The sequence below is a fragment of the Papio anubis genome, chromosome 10 (genome assembly GCF_008728515.1).
Source record: "Papio anubis isolate 15944 chromosome 10, Panubis1.0, whole genome shotgun sequence".
NCBI lineage: Eukaryota > Metazoa > Chordata > Mammalia > Primates > Cercopithecidae > Papio > Papio anubis.
In genome coordinates, this window is record NC_044985.1 from 125,595,084 (window position 1) to 125,614,641 (window position 19,558).

Consider the following 19,558-nt stretch of genomic DNA (forward strand, 5'->3'; position numbering starts at 1 on the left):
AACTCCTGGCCTCAGGTGATCTGCCCACCTCGGCTTCCCAGAGTGCTGGGATTATAGGCGTGAGCCACTGCACCTGGCCTAGTTTTTTAACTGAAATAAAACAGAGTAAGATGGCGTGCAGGGCTCATTAGCGCAGCGGGTAAACACCATGACTCTGCAGCCAGCCGCCACCTCAGAAAGTGGGGTGTTGCCGGCCGGGCACGATGGCTCATGCCTGTCATCCCAGCACTTTGGGAGGCCGAGGTGGGCAGATCCATAGGTCAGAAGATCGAGACCATTCTGGCTAACATGGTGAAACCCCGTCTCTACTAAAAATACAAAAAATTAGCCGGGCGTGGTGGCGGGTGCCTGTGGTTCCAGCTACTCGGGAGGCTGAGGCAGGAGAATGGCGTGAACCCTGGAGGCAGAGTTTGCAGTGAGCGGAGATCACTGATGCCACTGCACTCCAGCCTGGGTGACAGAGCAAGACTCCATCTCAAAAAAAAAAAAAAAAAGAAAGTGGGGGTCTTGCCACATGGAAGTGGTGGCAGTGCTTTTCTGGTAGCATTGTTGGAATGAAAACAGGTTCAGTCCTTGATTACTAGGCTCTTTGTACCCAGGTACCTCTGGGGACTTGGCAGAGAGTTCGATCTCTCAGTGTCCAGGGGTGGACTTCCTACCTAGGAGTAGCACCGCATTCTTCTCCAGCACCTGCTCCTAACCAGGAAATTGGGGTAGACCAGAACCCCTAGTCTTCCCAGCAGCTCAGTGTTTCTTGCCCCAGAGCATGTGCCTTCATCACAGTGACTCTGAACATGCTGACAAGGTGCCATTTGGTAAACCTTAGGATGGCCATGAAAAATGACTCCTTGTTCTGTTTCTTCTGTGGCTTCCCTTGTGAGCAAAGATGAAGGGGGTGGTTTCATTTTATTTTTGTCCTTTACGTTTTAAACATGTTTTAAGTCTAAAGTAAGTGCTCAAATCGGGTGGCTTTTTATTTTATTTTTTTGCTTTCTTGCCCCTCAGGTTGGCCCCTAGCTTGGCCTCACCCTCGTGTCAGCTGTTAGACACTGACTCAGTGGCTCAGAATATGAAAGGCTCAGGGAGTAGCATGCTGGCCCCACCTCCCTGTCCCCGTACCTTAGCGGAGCAGCTGCCCAGCAGGGCCTTCTGCACTTTCCCAAGAGTTTACTCCATCCATGGTGGGTGTCTTGGTACGCCCGAAATACGAGACGGTGTGCTGCTGTTGCAAGAATGTACGATTGTTCTCTTCAGCACAGAAGTGCTATAGGGCCGGGCGCGGTGGCTCAAGCCTGTAATCCCAGCACTTTGGGAGGCCGAGACGGGCGGATCACGAGGTCAGGAGATCGAGACCATCCTGGCTAACACGGTGAAACCCCGTCTCTACTAAAAAATACAAAAAAAAAAACTAGACGGGCGAAGTGGCGGGTGCCTGTGGTCCCAGCTACTCGGGAGGCTGAGGCAGGAGAATGGTGTGAACCCGGGAGGCGGAGCTTGCAGTGAGCTGAGATCCGGCCACCGCACTCCAGCCTGGGCGACAGAGCCAGACTCAGTCTCAAAAAAAAAAAAGAAGTGCTATAAATGGTACTTTTGATACTAGTTTATGAAATTATAAATGTCTGATAATTGTCTTTGGTTTCAACAGCCACTCTGACCTACGACACTCTCCGGTTTGCCGAGTATGAAGATTTTCCGGAGACCTCAGAGCCCGTTTGGATACTGGGTAGAAAATACAGCATTTTCACAGGTATCGGCTGTACTGGAGCCCACCCTGGTCTGACCGCTTGGCCTGCAGAAGCATTTTGTGATCATTGTTCTCTGCTAACTCTGCCATAACATGTGACTTGCAAACTTAAGGCGTTGTGTGTGTGTGTGTTTTTTTTCTTTTAAACAACCTCTAGAAAAGGACGAGATCTTGTCTGATGTGGCATCTAGACTTTGGTTTACATACAGGAAAAACTTTCCAGCCATTGGTAAGTACTCTGTTTTATTACAACACGGGACAAAATATACATGTTTTTAGGAAAGAGGAAAACTTACGCTTGTAGATTTGACTTCAGTATGCCACGTACTTCATTTGAATCTTCACAGCAATCCTGGTTAAATGAATTGGCCGCGGCCTCCCTTGTAGTAGTGGCAGAGCTAGAATCCACGGCCTGACTCCAGGCCAGTGTATTTTCAACTGCAAATCACAATTTATTCCTGCAGCTGGAAGTCAGTATCATGAGTCACGACCAACATTGTTTTAAATGTAGGACGGAATGGCATAGAAAACTGTGTGTCCGCCGTGGGCAGGCAGCATGTTGCTTCAGGGATTTTAGTTTTAGTTGCGTATTTGAATGTGTGTTCTGGGTCACAGCTCTGCAACGTGTTTCTTACTTAGGTCCAGAATGTTTGGAAGCCATTCTCTGTAGCCCTCGTCTTTTTTAGTATTTTCCACACTTACCTGTGGGGAGATTTGAAGGGCCAGGTGAATGTGACATGTTTTTATGTAACGCTAAAGTACGTTCTGTTAAAAGCCATTCATCAGTGTTGTATGCCCTGGAGCTGGAAGGAGATGGGGACTGGTTCTCAGCCTTGCTCTCACCAGCGGAGAACTGAGGCCGGAGGTGAGGGCTGGGCTGGCGTCACGCTTCCTCAGTGCCAGGTCAGGGTTTGGTCCCTCTTCTAGGGGTAGTTTCATTCTTTATCCTGAAGTGAGGTGGAAGTCAAATAGCCACAGTGGCTTGACGTTGGAGAACACTGACGCTTAGGGACATACGACAGTGTCTCCTTAGGTTGATATTTAATGACACACCTTGTCAGATGTACCCTGGGAATATTGATATTTAGTGATATATTTTAATGACACACCTTGTCAGATGTGCCCTGGGAATATTGATATTTAATGATATATTTTAATGACACACCTTATCAGATGTGCCCTGGGAATAGCTGCTCATTCCACAAGGGCTTGTTTTGCAGCTGCACTTGCTCTCTGGGCGGCCTTGGATGCAGGTTTGTCCCCAGCCTCCATCTCCTTCACAGCCACCCTGCTGCGTGCTGGGAAGGAGAACAGGACTGGAGCGAAGCCTTTCTGGTTTGGCAGAGGCCCTGTGGAGGAGGTAGAAGCTGGGGATGAACCCTGCAGATGAAGCAGCCCTATTGCAGTCCTGAAGGTCAAGTGTGGTGTGTTTCCTTCTTAGCCCCACAGAGATGATTTTTTAAAATTATTAATTCATTTTTTTAATAGATGGAGTTTCGCCATGTTGCCCAGGCTGGACTTGAACTCCTGGGCTCAAGCAATTCTCCCTCAGCCTCCTGAGTGTCTGGGACTACAGGTGCACACCAGCACGCCTGGCTCTGAGATAAGTTTTTATCAGCAGTAGAGCGAAGGTGATCATGGGCACTGCTGATTGGGTTGTCGGTGGGTGACAGCCACCACTACCCCAAGACACAGGGTTTATCGTCCTTGCCAGTGCGTGGAGAAGCTGCCGGAAGCCCAAAGGTGGGCACAGGGCGAACCTTGTGGTCTCACCCCTGAATCTCTGCTTCTCACTGTGGTGTGCAGCCACCGGCCAGCCTCTTGCCTGCCACACAGGTGGCCCTCTCTGTTGTCACTGCTATGCGGTGGCATTCCACTGGACCCCTGCTATGGACTGGCAGTGTTTCCCACGTGCCTGTCACATGCCGCGCGGTTCCATGGTGCATGTTGTTCATCTTTCTGGGCCCCAGGGAGTGGCTGTGAGGGAAGGGCCCAGGCACCGGTGCTGGAAGGGCTGAGTTGCCGCGCTTGTGGCCCTTCCGGTGCTCTCGGCAGCACTGGTTGTCATCAAACCTTTGAATTTCTGCCTTTCTGGTAATTGGAAAATGACTTGTCTTGTTTAACTTTGCATTTTCTGGATGACTTATGGGGGTCAGTGTCTTCATATGTTTGTCAGACCTTCTTTTTGCTCCGTGACTGACTTGTTCATGTGTTTTGCCCATTTTGAGGAGGTTGTCGGGACATTTCACTCTCCAGTAAATGTGGCCCTTGGCGTTACTGAGTCCTAAGAGGTGTGTTTTGCCCCAAGTGGAGCTGATGGATGAGGGAGTCGGTGCCTGTGGTGTGGGACTGACCCGCTGCCTCCTGCCAGTGGGCTCGTGGCCTGTGGGGCCATCTGGCCATGAGCACTTCTCTCTGTCTGCCATGACAGGGGGGACAGGCCCCACCTCGGACACAGGCTGGGGCTGCATGCTGCGGTGTGGACAGATGATCTTTGCCCAAGCCCTGGTGTGCCGGCACCTAGGCCGAGGTGAGTCACAGCCTTGGGGAGGGCGCATGGCCCGGTGTTCTCAGGAAGCAAAGGGGACTGTGGGGTCAGGGCTTTTTAGAGCAGGTCACAGGTAAAACACAAAGTAGAAATTGAGGTTTTCTTGAATAATGAGCCACTTGTTTTTATTGATTTAAAAAACTGACTTTAAAGAATGCTGATAAATCAGCCTGGGCAACATGGCAAGACCCCGTCTCTACAAAAAATATAAAAATTAGCCAGGCGTGGTGGCTCCTGCCTGTAGTCCCAGCTACTCAGGAGACTGATACGGAGAATTGCTGGAACCCGGGAGATGGAGGCTGCAGTGAGCTGAGATTGCGCCACTGCACTCCAGCCTCTGCAACAGAGTTAGACCCTATCTGGAAAAAAAAGATGAATGCTGATAAATGTTTTAAATTGCTGAAACTGTTTTCTGTACAGATTTGTTTTGATAACTTGGCATATATGTATTTGAAATCCTGGAGAACATGGGTTTTTACTTTTAAAAGATTCTGGTCGGGCATGGTGGCTCACGCCTGTAATCCCAATACTCTTTTTTGCCGAGACGGGTGACCTTGTGATCCAAGGTCAGGAGATCAAGACCATCCTGGCCAGCATGGTGAAACCCCATCTCTACTAAAAATACAAAAATGAGCTAGGCGTGGTGGCACACGCCTATGGTCCCAGCTACTTGGGAGGCTGAGGCAGGAGAATCGCTTGAACCCGGGAGGCGGAGGTTACAGTGAGCCGAGATTGCACCGCTGCACTCCAGCCTGGGTGAGACAGCGAGACTCTGTTTCCAAAAAAAAAAAAAGAGATTCTGAAAAAGGTTTGGATACCATCTGTATCTTGAGTGAAAGTGAAGACTTGTTTCTTGTTTCTCATATTTACGGTAGAGCATACCTGTAATTTTTTTTCCAATAGATTGGAGGTGGACACAAAGGAAGAGGCAGCCAGACAGCTACTTCAGCGTCCTCAACGCGTTCATCGACAGGAAAGACAGTTACTACTCCATTCACCAGATAGGTGGGAGGCTGCAGATTGTGCCAGGCCCCCCTCCCGGGCTGTTTGGAGAGGGTGGAGTGGTCGGTGGAGTGGTCGGTTTCCCGTAAGAGATTTTCTGGTGTTGTGGGATGTGGAGCAAGAGGCTGTAAACCTGTAAACACTGCCTCTGACGGCCTGTGCACTGCTGTCACATCACCCCCGTGGCATCCCACGTCACCCCCGTCCCACCCCGGCCCAGACCCTGGGCCTTGGCCTTCCGGCTGTCCATGTGGCTTGCAGTGCCTGGTGCTCGGCACAGCCTGGGGAAATTGGCCTCACCCCATCAGTGAATGTGAATGCTCAGATTGGCGTGGAGCGAGGAAAGAGGAGCTGGCCTTTCTTGCAGGCAAGGCCGGCTTTTGAGCCTGTGTTTTCACTTCCAGAAGGAAGTGGTCCCTTCATTTCCGGCTTCTCCCCTTTTCTAAGTTCATAGCGAAGGACAGTCCCCGAGACCTTGTTTGTCCCTTTGCGCCTCCCCCAATCTTGTTGGGGCATGCTTCCATCTGAGGCTGGGTAGGGTGCTGTCCAGGCCTTCCTGTGATGTCTCCTGGCACCACGTGCCACCAGAGGTCAGGGCTGGGGGCATTGGGATGGTCGGGGCGGGTGTGTGTTGCTAATCTGGATCTGTTCCCTGCAGCGCAAATGGGAGTTGGCGAAGGCAAGTCCATAGGCCAGTGGTACGGGCCGAACACTGTCGCCCAGGTCCTCAAGTATGTACTGAACTTCCATTGCCGGGCACGGGGCAGCAGGGATGTTCCCTGGGGGTTAAATTCTCCTTGAGTTTTTATGGCTACAGGAAATAAGGGGTCTCTAATTATTTACTTCAGGGCTCTCGGAAGGTTGCCCAGAGGTGACTATGCCAAGTGGTCTTGTGAATGGGAATTTATGTTTTCTAATCAAATGAACACCATAGTCCAGATCCTGGCTGGCAGATTGGACCCTTGCTCTTTGTCTGCTGCATGGATCCACCTGTAATGGTGGCTTCTGATGGGGTGGGCTGCTGAAGCTGGTGGGCAGCTGAAGCTGGTCTGCAGCCATCTGTGCAGGTGCCGGGCCCTTCCACCTCTGCGGGCTTGTTGGAGGCTGCCCTCTGCGGGCCTTGCCACCTGCCTTTCTCACGTTACCCGGAGACTCCCTGCAGCCGCGGAGACTCCCTGTAGCCTCGCTCGCCTTCCCATGCACATGAGCGTCTGAAAGTGCTCTCTGCACCTGCTCCGCACCTGCTTCCTCTCGCGCCTCACTCGGCCCCATTGCATGCTTCCCTCTGCGGCTTCCCCGCTCCCGCCCCCCAGATTCCTCTGAGATGGCCCTCCTGGCAGTTCCAGAAACTTGCCTGTGGTTTCAGCTTTGTGTCCACTCTTCATTCCTCTTGATCCATCCGGGGTCATTTGGTCTGATTCCAGGTGTCCCGGCATCCCAGCATTTTTGGGGAGGCTCTGGCCAGTTCCTCCAGGACCTGCCCCCTCAGGGTCTCCTCCCTACTGGTCCAAGGGCCAGCGTCTCCCCAGCCTGTCTTCAGCCATGGCTCGCTTGAAGCCTCTCCTCCTGCATCTGCCTGTTCTGTATCCCACTCGAGGTCCCCAGGCACCCCACATTCCACGTTCCTGAAATGGCCCTGTCTCCCCTCACCCACAGCTTGCTCCTCAGCACGGCAGTCACTGCCTCCACCCAGCTTTTCTGTCAGGTTCTTTGGGGTCCTGCACAAGTCCATCTCTCCCACATCCCACGTCACCAGTCTGCTCCTCCGTCTCCTGGGCCCGCCCTGTGTTTGGCGTGGCACCTGCTAAGTCCCCACTGCGTGCCCTTCAGAGTCCTCTGTCCAGCAGCTCCCCAGGCCCCACTATACCCCCACTCACACTTCCTCTTGCTGCTGCCTGGAGTGGCCCCATCAAGTCAGTGCTGTTTCTCTGGAAACACCAGGCCACTCACCATGCTCACTGTTTCTCCTGGTCCCCTGCCCGCTCCCCACCAGCTCCCGCCCCTGTTGCTGGATGATCCTCCCCAACCTGCAAGTGCTGCTGCACCCAAGCACACAGACGGCTTCCACAGTTACACCTGCAGGGCTGATTTGTCCCTGGACTCCAGGCTCAGGTCCAGCTGCTTATTCTGCATTTCCACCTGGGTGTCTGTGGTGCATGGTGACCTGACAGCCAGAGCTCGTGCTGGCCCCAGCCTGCTTCTCCCACAGTGGTCCTTCAGGTGTTCAAACCAAAATCTGGGATTGTTCTAGACCCCTCTTTCTTTTTGAGATGGAGTCTCGCTCTGTTGCCAGGCTGGAGTGCAGTGGTGTGATCTCAGCTCACTGCAACCTCTGCCTCCTGGGTTCAAGTGATTCTCCTGCTTCAGCATCCCGAAGTACTAGGATTACAGGCATGAGCCACCGCACCTGGCCAGGACTCCTCTTTCTTTTTTTTTTTTTTTTATTTCGAGACAGAGGATAGCTCTGTAGCCCAGGCTGGAGTGCAGTGGCGCGATCTTGGGCTCACTGCTACCTCCGCCTCCTGGGTCCCGGTTCAGGCAGTTCTCCTGCCTTAGCCTCCCAAGTAGCTGGAATTACAGGCATGCACCACAATGCCCAGCTAATTTTTGTATTTTTAGTAGAGATGGGATTTCACCATGTTAGCCAGGCTGGTCTTGAACTCCTGACCTTGTGGTCCACCCGCCTCGTCCTCCCAGAGTGCTGGGATTACAGGCGTGAGTCACCAAACCCGGCCAGTTCCTCTTTCTTTCAATGGGCCCATTCAAAATATGTCCAGACTCTGACCAGTGTTCATTCTTTAACTCCCTGTGCTGGTCCAAGCCCCATCTTCTTCCTTCTTGTTGATCTTCCTTCTCTCTTTGTCATCCTAGAGTCTCTTTAGCAAATAACAGCAGAGTCATCTGCATCAGACACATTGGCCACTGCTCTGCCCTGAACCGCCCTGGCACTTCGCTGCTGACTCAGGCGGGGTGCTCTACCCCACCTCCCTGGCATAACACCTTGTGCTCCGGGGACACACCAGCCTCGGGGCCTTTGCACGTGTGGTCCCTGGCACTTGGACCCTGCTCCCCCCACACCTGCCTGGGTTGCGCCCCATGTCTGCGCAGGTACCCTTTGGCACCCAGGGGTAGCTACGTTAGTAGCGCCACTCCCCATTCCTGCGTTACTCTTCTCTGCAATGCCAACCACCGGCCCACGTGGCTGCTGCTTCCTTGTTTGCCCTTCGCCAGGTCAGCTTTGCCAGTGCAGCTGTGTCCCTTGTGTGTGGATGCATCTTCAGCGCTGCAGCTGGGCCAGAGGTGGGAGGAGGAAGGTGGTGTGGGGGTGGGGCGGGGAAGCAAGCTGTCCTCCCATCTTCTGCACTGCAGCTGGGCTGGAGATGGGAGGAGGGAGGTGGTGGAGTCGGGGGTGGGGGTCAGACTGTCCTCCCAGTGTCCCCTTTGGGCTTGAGCATTGGGAGGACCTGTGTGGCCATCCCAGTCCCGTGCTCCACCCCACCCAACTCCCCTCCACAGGTCTTCCATTCTGCTCCCAGGAGCACCAGGGCCTTGTTGCCTCGGGGGCTTTTCTGTTGTTTTACCTTTTGTTGAGGTCCTCTGACCCCACCTCCACCAGACCCGAGAGGAGATCAGAGTCCCGTTAGACTTTTGGCTGCAGAATCTGCTCTTCCTGCGGCCACGGTTCCTCCTCACTGGTGTGCACAGTCATGCTCCCCACTAAGCTGCAGGTTTCTCTGCAAGGACTCAGGTTCCTTGGTTGTCAGCTCAGCGTGTTTGGTGGAGGGGAGAGTGGAGCAGAGCGTGAAGGTGCTGGGAGGCCTTCCTCAAAGTTGGCAAAACTCACAGTGTCTCAGAGCTGGGTTCATGTTCTAGTTCTTGCCTCTGTGCCAGTGAGACCAGGAAACCAGGCTGCTCAAAACCCTCTTGCGTGTGCTCTCTGTGGAGACTGGGGCAAGGGCAGGCCCCCTGGGCCTCAGGCGAGAAGAAGCAGATTTACTCTGGGCTTTCTTCCTGTCTGTGGCATTGGCTATGCCCCGGACTTTAGGAACCTTGGCCCTTCTCATCCAAGAAGCACCTCTAACGCGAACACTGCTTCCCACAGCTGTCACTGCAAAGATGAGACGTCTTTGAATTGTACAAAAGCTTATGGTCATTCTCCTGCTCTCTGTAGGAAGCTTGCTGTCTTCGACACGTGGAGCTCCTTGGCAGTCCACATAGCAATGGACAACACCGTTGTGATGGAGGAAATCAGTAAGTGGCTCAGGGTTTCTGTGGACAAGAAAGTTGAAATTATGGGCAGCACGTGCAGTTCCTCACCTGAGTCTCCACAGGAGCCTCGGCGAGTGTTGTCAGTTGCCCCGTGCCGTGCTGGAGCTCCGTGGGGCCTGCATGCCAAGCCAGATGCACAGTGGCCCCGCTGTCCTCTCCTGGTGGTCATACCAAGAGAGGAGCGCCCAGGCTCTCTGGAGGCCGAGACTGGGTATCTCACGTCATGTTTTGTGTCTTGGTTACAAATCATTTGTGAAGGCGTGCTGTACTTAGGCGCCCTCGTGTGGGAATTCTGGTGAAGTTCTGTTGCGTGCCTTGATGTGCCACAGAGATGCAGCAGCCCTCTGGCTGTACCATCTCGAAAGGCGTGTCGTGAAGGCAGAGCTCTCAGCTTTCTGGAAGAAAGGTCTGCTGCAACCCTGAAGGAATCTAGGCATGGCAGCGTTTACCTCTAGGAGGAAAACTGTGGCTCAGTTTTAACAAATGGGCTCATTGAGTGAGTTCCAAATTCATGTTCCACCTTCCATGATGTAGCCAAGCTGAGAACTCTTAAAAATGCCTCACCACCTTCTTTTACTCAGGGCCACCTTTTTCCCAAGGAACTTCTCAAAACGCCCTCAATTCCAATTTTATTGAAGTTCTACAGGTACACTATTGCCTTGAATCCAGTTTTCCTTAAGAAAGAGCTCATTTAGGCCGGGCGCGGTGGCTCATGCCTGTAATCCCAGCACCTTGGGAGGCTCAGGCGGGTGGATCATGAGGTCAGGAGTTCGAGACCAACCTGGCCAACATGGCAAAACCCCGTCTCTATTAAAAATAAAAAAACTAGCCGGGCATGGTGGTACGCGCCTATAGTCCCAGCTACTCGGGAAGCTGAGGCAGAAGAATCGCTTGAACCTGGGAGGCGGAGGTTGCAGTGAGCCTTGATCACGCCATTGCACTCCAGCCTGGCGACAGAGTGAGACTCCGTCTCAAAAAAAAAGAAGAGAAAGACCTCATTCAGAGTCACAGCCCTAACTGTGCACAGATTCACAGCGGGAGTGGGTCCTGCCCTGTGACTGGGTGTGCCAGGTCACCGCACAGGTGTGTGCTGGGTCACAGACGCACCCCTTCCCTGCCTCTCTGTTTGATGCAGTGTGCCGCGTGTCACTGTCCGTCTTCACTGAATGTGCAGTGTGCCGCCTGTCACTGCCCATCTTTTGGATGCTTGATGGTCCCACCTTTGGCCAGTGGCCACCTCAGTCTGGCGATGTCTTTTGCTGTGTTGTGGCGTTTTTCTGGGTTAAGCAGATGCTGCAGGTGCCTCTGAACGTTTCCTGCCTAGCCCTGGAATCAGTCTGGCTCCTCTGAGTGGGGAGTGGTGCTGAGAAACCTCAGTCCAGGCGCCGGGCATGCTCCGTGCTCCTGGAGTGTCTTCCCCATCACTTCACCCTCCAGTTGATGAGTCCTCCGGACTCACGGGTGTGTGTAGGTGGAAGGGGTGGGAGCAAGGAAAGAGGTTGCTGAGGAGGCCCGGAGGGAGCGGGTTCCAGCTGTGCTGGCACTAGCCAGGCTGGTGGGCTGCGTGGGTACAGGCTGGCGGGCGGGTACGGGCTGGTGGGCGGGTACGGGCTGGCGGGCGGGTACGGGCTGGCGGGCGGGTGCAGGCTGGTGGGTGGGTACGGGCTGGTGGGCTGCACGGGTGCGGGCTGACTGGCTGCGCGGGTACAGGCTGGCGGGCAGGTATGGGCTGGCGGGCTGCGGGCACTTTCATTTCTGTGATTTTCCTCTGAAGTGCACATGGCTTTTTCTCGTACTGTTCTGTGTGTGTGCTTTATTTCACAATAAAACAAATTAAGTATGCATAGAAAATATGTCTTTTTTCTCTTGGTGGCAAGATTATGAAAAAATTTTCTTATGCTTTTCTATATTTTCCAAGTTTGAATTTCAGTGTAAGTACCTGGCTTTGTAATGCCCTTTTTCTGTTACACGATCATAATTTGCTTGCTTGCTTGTGGGAGCACTTTTGCACAGCTGTGCTTGGTTAGTGAAAGCATGTCTCCCTTTCTAGGAAGGTTGTGCAGGACCAGCGTTCCCTGTGCAGGAGCCACTGCGTTTCCTGCAGATTCCGACCGGCACTGCAACGGATTCCCTGCCGGGGCTGAGGTCACCAACAGGCCATCGCCGTGGAGACCCTTGGTGCTTCTCATTCCCCTGCGCCTGGGGCTCACGGACATCAACGAGGCCTACGTGGAGACGCTGAAGGTGGGTCTTGCCGTGCGGCGCTTGCCCTGGGTCCCCGTCCCCTTCTCCCAGTTTTCAGTCCCTTTCAGTGTGTCATCGTCATGTGGCCGTTTGTGCAGCCAGCTCTCGGGGGAGGGGTAAACGACCACGGTTTACACCATTTCCCAAGGGGTGGGTGGGCGTGAGGCACGTCCGTCGGGAGACATGCTGCTCTACTTCTACAAGTGTCAAGGCGAATGTCGAGAATGAAAGCATGAGGCACTTGTTGTAGGGGGTCCCCGGAACCAGGTGCCACTCCTTGGCCTGACAGGGAACCCTGCCCCTCCCAGGTCTCCACTGTGCCCTAGGCATGCCCGCCCCACTCCCCCACAGCCCTCTTGGCCTGAGCTCCCTTTGGAGGGTGGGTTGGCCTGTGGTGAAGAGACTTGTGGGCTGGGCTTGGGGATGGGCAGGGCTCTGTGAGGAACTCCAGCCACAGGCTCCCCCATGTCATGAAAGTAAAAGCGGGCCAGGCCCGGTGGCTCATGCTTGTAATCTCAGCACTTTGGGAGGCCGAAGCGTGCAGATCACGAGGTCAAGAGTTCGAGACCAACCTGGCCAACATGGTGAAACCCCATCTCTACTAAAAACACAAAAATCAGCTGGGCGTGCTGGCACACACCTGTAGTCCTAGCTACTCAGGAGGCTGAGGCAGGAGAATCGCTTGAACCCGAGAGGCAGAGCTTGCAGTGACCCGAGATTGTGCCATTGCACTCCATCCTGGGTGACAGAGTGAGACTCCATCCCAAAAAAAAAAAAAAAGCAGAAGGGAAAACCATCCTTTCTTCAGTTAACTCAAATTTTAGACTAAGGAGTCACATTTGTATGGAACTGAAATGTAGCTTTCTGTTAAAATTATTCAGTTGTCTGAACTTGGCCCCTCCCTCCAGCCTTCTGCCCACCGTGTTGTGTCCCTGCTGCCCCCGCACGTGGGCCCCATCTCCATCGCTTCTGCCCTGTCAGGTCAAAGCACTCAGCAGGGCCGCCTCCCCCACCCCTGCTCACATCTCCTGCCAGCCCCCCTCACTCCCAGCCTCCCCAAAGCCCACCTCCGACATGAAGCTTCCCTGAGCCGAGCCTGCAGATTGGGTTTCTTGCGCCTGTAGGATGTCCTGTGGTCTTTCCTGGACAGTAAGTTCTTCGGGACCATGTCCCCTCCTGTCCCCTCTTGTGTCACCCAGTTGGGTCTCAGCAGGCCCTTGGGCCCCCTATGGCAGTGGGTGGGGGGACCGTCTGCTCCCGCCTGGGACCTGTGCTCAGCTTCCCGCCCCTCCACAGCACTGCTTCATGATGCCCCAGTCCCTGGGCGTCATCGGAGGGAAGCCCAACAGCGCCCACTACTTCATCGGCTACGTTGGTGAGTCGGGTTCCCACCGTGTCCCTGTGGGCCTGTGCCCTTTAAGGGCATTCTGTGAGCAGGTCCCACACGCCAGGTGGTCACTTGAGGCCACCAGTAGAAAAGCAGCATGCTCTGAGCGGGGGGGTTCACATGCAGCCTGGCTGCTGGCAGCCTCCTGCGTACCCCGTTCCCTGATGGTCCCATGCCCTCTGCTCCCTCCCCTCCTCCTGCCCGCTGCTTCTCAGCATGATGTGGGTACAGTGGGTCTGAAACGCGGCCACCTCTGTCCCTTTCCTCTGCTGGCTCGGCCGCCCATCTGCCTGCCTGCCTCGTCCTCCCAGGTGAGGAGCTCATCTACCTGGACCCCCACACCACGCAGCCGGCCGTGGAGCCCACTGGCAGCTGCTTCATCCCGGACGAGAGCTTCCACTGCCAGCACCCGCCATGCCGCATGAGCATCGCGGAGCTCGACCCGTCCATCGCTGTGGTACGTGGCGGTCTCCTGAGCACTCAGGCCCGTATTCCCAGTCGTCTTGTACTGAATGCTGTTTGGGAATGACGAGGAAAATCTTCAGATTTTTGCATTTTGTTTTTTTTTCAACGTGTTGGGATGAGTACTGCGTTCACGGGGTTGGGATTCTGAAGGGCACAAGAGCCTGAACCGTGTCCTCGCACCTTCACGTCCCTCCCCCAGGCACCACCTCCTGCGCAGCCTTCATGGCCTTCGAGTGGCCCGGAGAGGGTGTGTCTGGGCGTGAGCGTGTGGGCACGTGCTGAGTGTGCGTGGATGAGTATGAGCCATGGTGTGTTCCCCTCACACCTACATTTAAACACGCGGGCGGCTCCTCCACCCCCTCCTGTGCCCTCTTCCTCACACCCACACAGACACACGGGCGGCCCCTCCACCCCCTCCTGCGCCCTCTTCCTCACACCCACGTTTAAACACACGGGCGGCCCCTCCACCCCCTCCTGTGCCCCCTTCCTCACACCCACGTTTAAACACACGGGCGGCCCCTCCACCCCCTCCTGTGCCCCCTTCCTCACACCCACACAGACACACGGGCGGCTCCTCCACCCACTCCTGCGCCCCCTTCCTCACACCCACGTTTAAACACGCGGGCGGCCCCTCCACCCCTTCCTGTGCCCCCTTCCTCACACCCACACAGACACGAGCGGCCCCTCCACCCCCTCCTGCACCACCTTTTGTTTTCCGGAGGCTCTGACTTGACCTCTCTGGGGGATTTCCTAAGAACGAGCTTCCCTGTTTTTCCATTTTGATTACCTAGTTGTGATTTTTGGTGTGTGATTTATGCAGACCTGCCTGCCCTCAAATATATTTGATGGGGAAAGAGACCAAAGAAAAGCCCCTAGAAATCATGAATGACAGTGACATGCTTAGGGGAGCAGTTAACTGAGTCAGGGGCTCTGTTGTGGATGCTCTGCCCCGTTTAGGAGGAAGAAGGCAGATCTGGGCCTGAAATGGCACAGTCTCTGAGCTGTGGCACAGCCCCAGAGCGCACACTGCACTCTATGCACCTGCTGGGCAGGGTGGCAGGAGTGGGGAACATGGGCTAGAACTCTGTGGCTCACACTTTTTTTTTTTTTTTTTTTTTTTGAGATGGAGTCTCGCTCTGTCACCCAGGCTGGGGTGAGTGGTGCGATCTCAGCTCACTGCAAGCTCCGCCTCCCGGGTTCACGCCATTCTCCTTCCTCAGCCTCCTGAGTAGCTGGGACTACAGGCTCCCGGCACCATGCCCGGCTAATTTTTTGTATTTTTAACAGAGATGGGGTTTCACTGTGTTAGCCAGGCTGGTCTCGATCTCCTGACCTCGTGGTCCACCCGTCTCGGCCTCCCAAAGTGCTGGGATTACAGGCGTGAGCCACCGCGCCCGGCCTGGCTCACACTTCTTACCAGAACCTAGTCACGAATACGTCGTCTAACTAGAATTAAGTATGTTTGTTACCGTAAATGCAGCTTGGTGGCTTACAGTGATTGGCAGTCTCTCAGTCAGGTCAGGCTAGAGATGGGAGCGGACGCGCGAACGTTGAGGAGTTGAGACCAAAGGGGCCGCCCGGTGGGATAACTGTCCTCACCCGTGAGGAGGAGGAACGTCCCCTGTCCCCCGGGGAGAGTGCTCCCACATGAGCCGGGGCCGCGGAAACGGCGTCTTCAGAGGAAGGGAGTGCCCAGTTTGAACTTCTCCCATTTTGTCTTTGTTTTCCCCGTTTCTTTTTCTTCCTGTGTTAACATCGGCACGTCTGGCAGCATTAATCCCTAGTGACTGTCGTTACAGGCGGCTTCCTAGTGACTGTCGTTACAGGCGGCAGCTTTAAGGATGTGATTAGGGTGATCCTCGGCAGGTCCCCTGTCTCCTCAGCAGGAAGCTCCCCGTGGCAGTTCTCAGTGGCCTTTGCCACCAGTTGCCACCAAGCTTCCAGGGAGATGCTGGGTGAAGGCTGAGACCCAGCGGCCCTGCCTCACAGTCGCAGAGAGAAGAGCTCTCCACTTGGCCCTAACTCATAACCTGCCTCATTCCTGGAAGATTCGGTGAGGCCTAACAAATGCACACCACATACCATCTCATGGGTGAATCAAGGCAGAGCAACATAGTGGAACCTGAGGGGAGCTGGGCACTGGTGCAGCGGGCCGTGCACAGGGCACCCTCGGGGCTCCCTTCCCGGCCCCAGGAGGCGAGACAGGCCGGAGTGTCCAGCACGTGCACGCTGGGGGCCTTTGCTGCGCCACTGGCCGGGGGAACGGAAGCCCCTGCCTTTTCGCCGACAGCAGATGTGGGTGTACTGCTCTGCTCATAGTCATTTCGTTTTAGGGGTTTTTCTGTAAGACTGAAGACGACTTCAATGACTGGTGCCAGCAAGTCAAAAAGGTTTGTAGCCGCCCCACCACCCACAGCCGAGCTGAAACACCCAGGGAGACAGGCAGCAGGGTGTGCAGGGGCCGAAGGCCAGCGTCCAGGTCTCAGGCAGCCTCACCGGGCTGGGGGGAGCTTTGTCCTGCCTGGCACAGCTGTGCAGCTGAACGGGGTGGGGTGTCCTGGATCGCCCACCTGGCAACACGGTGAACAGCCCTGGGGACGGGTGTTGCGTGTTGACTTTAGAATGGGATTTCCAGTGTCCTCATCCATCTCCTGTTGAGATGGGGGTGGTGATGGGGTGCCGAGCTGCGCTGGCTGAGTGCGTGTGGCCCACCCCCCTCTGCCATCGTGGTCAGACTGTGTGTTATCGCCACATTGGGTCCTCGTGTAGCCGTTAGTGTGGAAGCTGCCTCTGTTCTCATCAGTGAAGTGGAATGACAGTCAGGTTTGGCCCCTTTCTCTTGGCTGCAGCAAGCACTGGGGTGAGGCTGCCCCTAATGACCATGTCTCACTAACAGCTGTCTCTGCTCGGAGGCGCCCTGCCCATGTTTGAGCTGGTGGAGCAGCAGCCTTCACACCTGGCCTGCCCCGATGTCCTGAACCTGTCCCTAGGTGAGAACTGCGGCTGCAGGGCCAAGTCCAGGTGGGGTCCCTCGGAGGTGGGGTCCCTCGGGGGTGCGGTCTGTGCCCTTGCTTCCCCAGTCCTGGCCCCGTTGGTTTTGACTATTAAGGTGTGTGTGAGCCTCAACTGTGAGCACTTGGCAGTGGTTTGCCTGTGAGACCAGGGGCAGAGTGGAGCGTCCTCTCCTCCAAGCCTGCGCCCAGCAACCTGGGACCCCCCTCGCCTTCCCCACCCGCGCTGCCTGCCCAGGGCACTGTGGAGCTGGGCGTGCTCCCATGGGGTCCTCACGGCTCTGGAGCAGACAGAACACACAGACTCTGTGGTGACGCAGTCCTGGGTGGGGGACTCGTCCACGTGGGCACCACTGGCCATGGGTGGCGTAGACCCCTTGGACCATGGCTAACGTGCCGAAGGATCCGGCCTGGGCTCGTGCAGTGAAGCGAGTGTGTGGCCGCGAGCTTGTCCTCCTCGTACCTGTCTCACCATGAGAAGCTCTACAAGGCAGTGACAGTGGAACCACTCCTGATGACCACGAGGGTCAGGGTGCAGCGTGGGAGACACAGGACAGAGGCCCTCTCAGGCCTGAGATTGTGCCGGCCGCCCCCGTCTTTCTCACCCTGCCCCGCTCCTCTTCCCTGCTCCCTCCCCCCATATTCGCAGGTCTCCACAACCCTGGGCCTTTTCACAGCTGCTTGGGGACAGCTGTCTGTGGGCCCCTCAGGGTGGGGCTGCAGAGCAGGTGCTGCTCGGTCTGCCCCATGCCAAGGGCACTTGACTCACACGGAAGTAGCCCACCTGAGATGCCTGATGAGCTATGTCCTGTTCCTTCTAGATTCTTCTGATGTAGAGCGACTGGAAAGATTCTTCGACTCAGAAGATGAAGACTTTGAAATCCTGTCCCTTTGAAAATTCTGGGGTTGGGGGTGGCACCTGTGAGAGCCTGGGGCTCCTGGTGCCGCCCCACTTCATCCATCCCGCCCGCTCGCCTGCTGAGGGCCGCGCCCCGTGCTGCCTCCCCCAAGAGGGCCACCCGCTCTGCTCGTGGACTGAGGCTGCGCTGCCCGGGAGGCCTTACTGCTTGGTGTCCGACTGCCCAGCTCAGAGTGCCCGTCAGGGCCTGTGCATCTGCACACGGAGCCGTCTGTCAGGAGCTTCCAGAGCGTTCTCTGGACACTGCCAGCCCCGCGTTAGCGCCTGGGCCTCAGTCCCACTTGCTCCCAGGCGCCGGTTCTGTGGTTGGTTTGGAATTAAAGTCCTGTTTGAAGTTGTCAGACACAGACATGAATTTCTGGGGCGCTTCCTGAGTCAGTCTCAGAAGACCTGTGCAGGCTGGCGTGAGAGGAGCAGCAGCCACGCTGCGGCCCCACGCCCAAGGACCGGGCTGCTCTCGAGGGGGCGCCCATGGCTGTGTTCTCTGCCCAGCCTGGTTACCAAGGGCGACCTCAGTGGGAGATGAGGTCGGAGGAACAAAGGCAAAGGTTGCTTTGGGGAGAGAAGTATTCAGGAAGTGGGTGTGTGGGAAACCTGAAGATGGCGTGCAGAGGACACGGCGTGGGCAGCCTGGGCAGAAGGGCGGCTGGCTGTCCTGGGGCTGCTGCTAGAGTGCCTGTCCTCAGAGTGTCCCTTTCCAGGGCTGTGGCATTCTGTGGTGGCTTCCCCAGGTGTGGCGAGGGGTGGGGCGGGGCCTCCACCTGTGACAGTCGGGCTTGAGGGTGGACAGTGTGCTTCTCCTAGGAGCCTTCCCTGTGTCCTTGCCTTGCTGAGAATTGCCCTCCTGTGTCACTGAGGTGTTAGGTGGTTTAGGGCCAAAAGGGGAAAACCACCCGAGCCTTGTGGTGTGTGATGGGCAGACATCACAGGGTGGCATCCCCTGGTGGCATTTCTGGAACCTCAGCCCTGATTCCAGAACCCACCACCACCTGACCCTGTGTAACCTGCTGTCCTGGGTCCCGGAGTGCACTCTGCCCCGCTGCTGTGCTGCCTTCCTGGGGAAGTGGCTTTGCCCCACTAGGGAATGTAAACAGGAGGGCTTGGGGAGCGTGGGCACGGCGAGCATGGGCACCTTTCTCATGAGTACCTACTGTGGCGTTGGCAGGACTCGCTGCTGCTGCTTGTATAGGTGTGGGGACCAGAGATCCCCTCAGGACACACGCCGCCCGCTCTGCAGTGAGTGGCCCACCTGGGTAGCAGAGGACACCATCCCCAGTCCCCCCCCAAGACATAGTTTTATTTCCTCATATCCTTTCTCCCTTGGGTGTAGTTGGGGTGGGGAAGGAGGGAAGGCTGGGGCGATCTTCATTCCTTGGGCTCTGCGTCTGAGTCCATGGTGCACCGCTGTGCTGGGAGCTGTGGGGGCCTGCTGTAGTGGGAGTGTGGAACACCTTGACCAAAGGGGAGCTTTTTCTTGTGTGTTTTGAAAAAGGCTTAATGAAGAGAATGTTGTTCATTCGTAGTAGTATAGTTTGCAATTCTTAATGGCAAATAATAAGTTTCAGTAGAAAACAAACCTTGTGTCTATTTTTTCCTCAAGTTATAATTGTGATTTCCAGAAAAAAACCAAGTGAATGTTTCAGCCCATAGCATCACGTAAAGGATGTGGCTGCCTGCGTGGTGGGCTGTGGGAGCCTGAGCAGGTACGTCCCCAGCCCTGGCAGGCGGCCTGTCCTGCCTGTAGCCTGGCTGTCTGTGAGCCGTGACATCCGCCCTCTCATACAACCCTAGAAGGAAAAAGTGCAAGGAAACTAGGATTTTAGGAAAGTAAAATGGTTCCCATTCTTCAACAGGAGGAAGTTGCAGAAAGTGCCCTGAGTTGTAGGTTTGGCTCAATTTGAATCACAGCAAAGCCTTCCCCAAGCGAGTAGTGACTGGCCTGGCCTGTGGGAGGGCCATGTCTGGGGCA

The 19,558-nt window shown here is 55.6% G+C and overlaps 1 protein-coding gene across 4 annotated transcripts in view; it reads left to right on the forward strand.

Annotated features, from left to right (window-relative positions):
* ATG4B (autophagy related 4B cysteine peptidase) overlaps nucleotides 1-19,165 on the forward strand; it is a 30,906-nt gene extending 11,741 nt beyond the window's left edge. The window contains exons 2-13 of one of the 4 annotated variants that reach the window (XR_002516381.2): nucleotides 1,646-1,747; nucleotides 1,902-1,973; nucleotides 4,176-4,274; nucleotides 5,196-5,297; nucleotides 5,953-6,025; nucleotides 9,466-9,545; nucleotides 11,614-11,807; nucleotides 13,104-13,182; nucleotides 13,506-13,651; nucleotides 15,459-15,712; nucleotides 15,993-16,049; nucleotides 16,556-16,616. Coding sequence is in view for 3 of the 4 variants with exons in the window: in XM_003908201.3 (XP_003908250.1) it covers nucleotides 1,646-1,747; nucleotides 1,902-1,973; nucleotides 4,176-4,274; nucleotides 5,196-5,297; nucleotides 5,953-6,025; nucleotides 9,466-9,545; nucleotides 11,614-11,807; nucleotides 13,104-13,182; nucleotides 13,506-13,651; nucleotides 15,993-16,049; nucleotides 16,556-16,649; nucleotides 17,492-17,565 (1,172 nt within the window). In the remaining variant the exon portion in view is untranslated. Of the gene's footprint in view, nucleotides 1-1,645; nucleotides 1,748-1,901; nucleotides 1,974-4,175; nucleotides 4,275-5,195; nucleotides 5,298-5,952; nucleotides 6,026-9,465; nucleotides 9,546-11,613; nucleotides 11,808-13,103; nucleotides 13,183-13,505; nucleotides 13,652-15,458; nucleotides 15,713-15,992; nucleotides 16,050-16,555; nucleotides 16,650-17,491 lie in introns of those variants that run through there. The other 3 variants (XM_003908201.3, XM_009183557.4, XM_009183556.3) reach the window with 3 other exon arrangements.
* The last annotated feature ends 393 nt before the right edge of the window (nucleotides 19,166-19,558 follow it).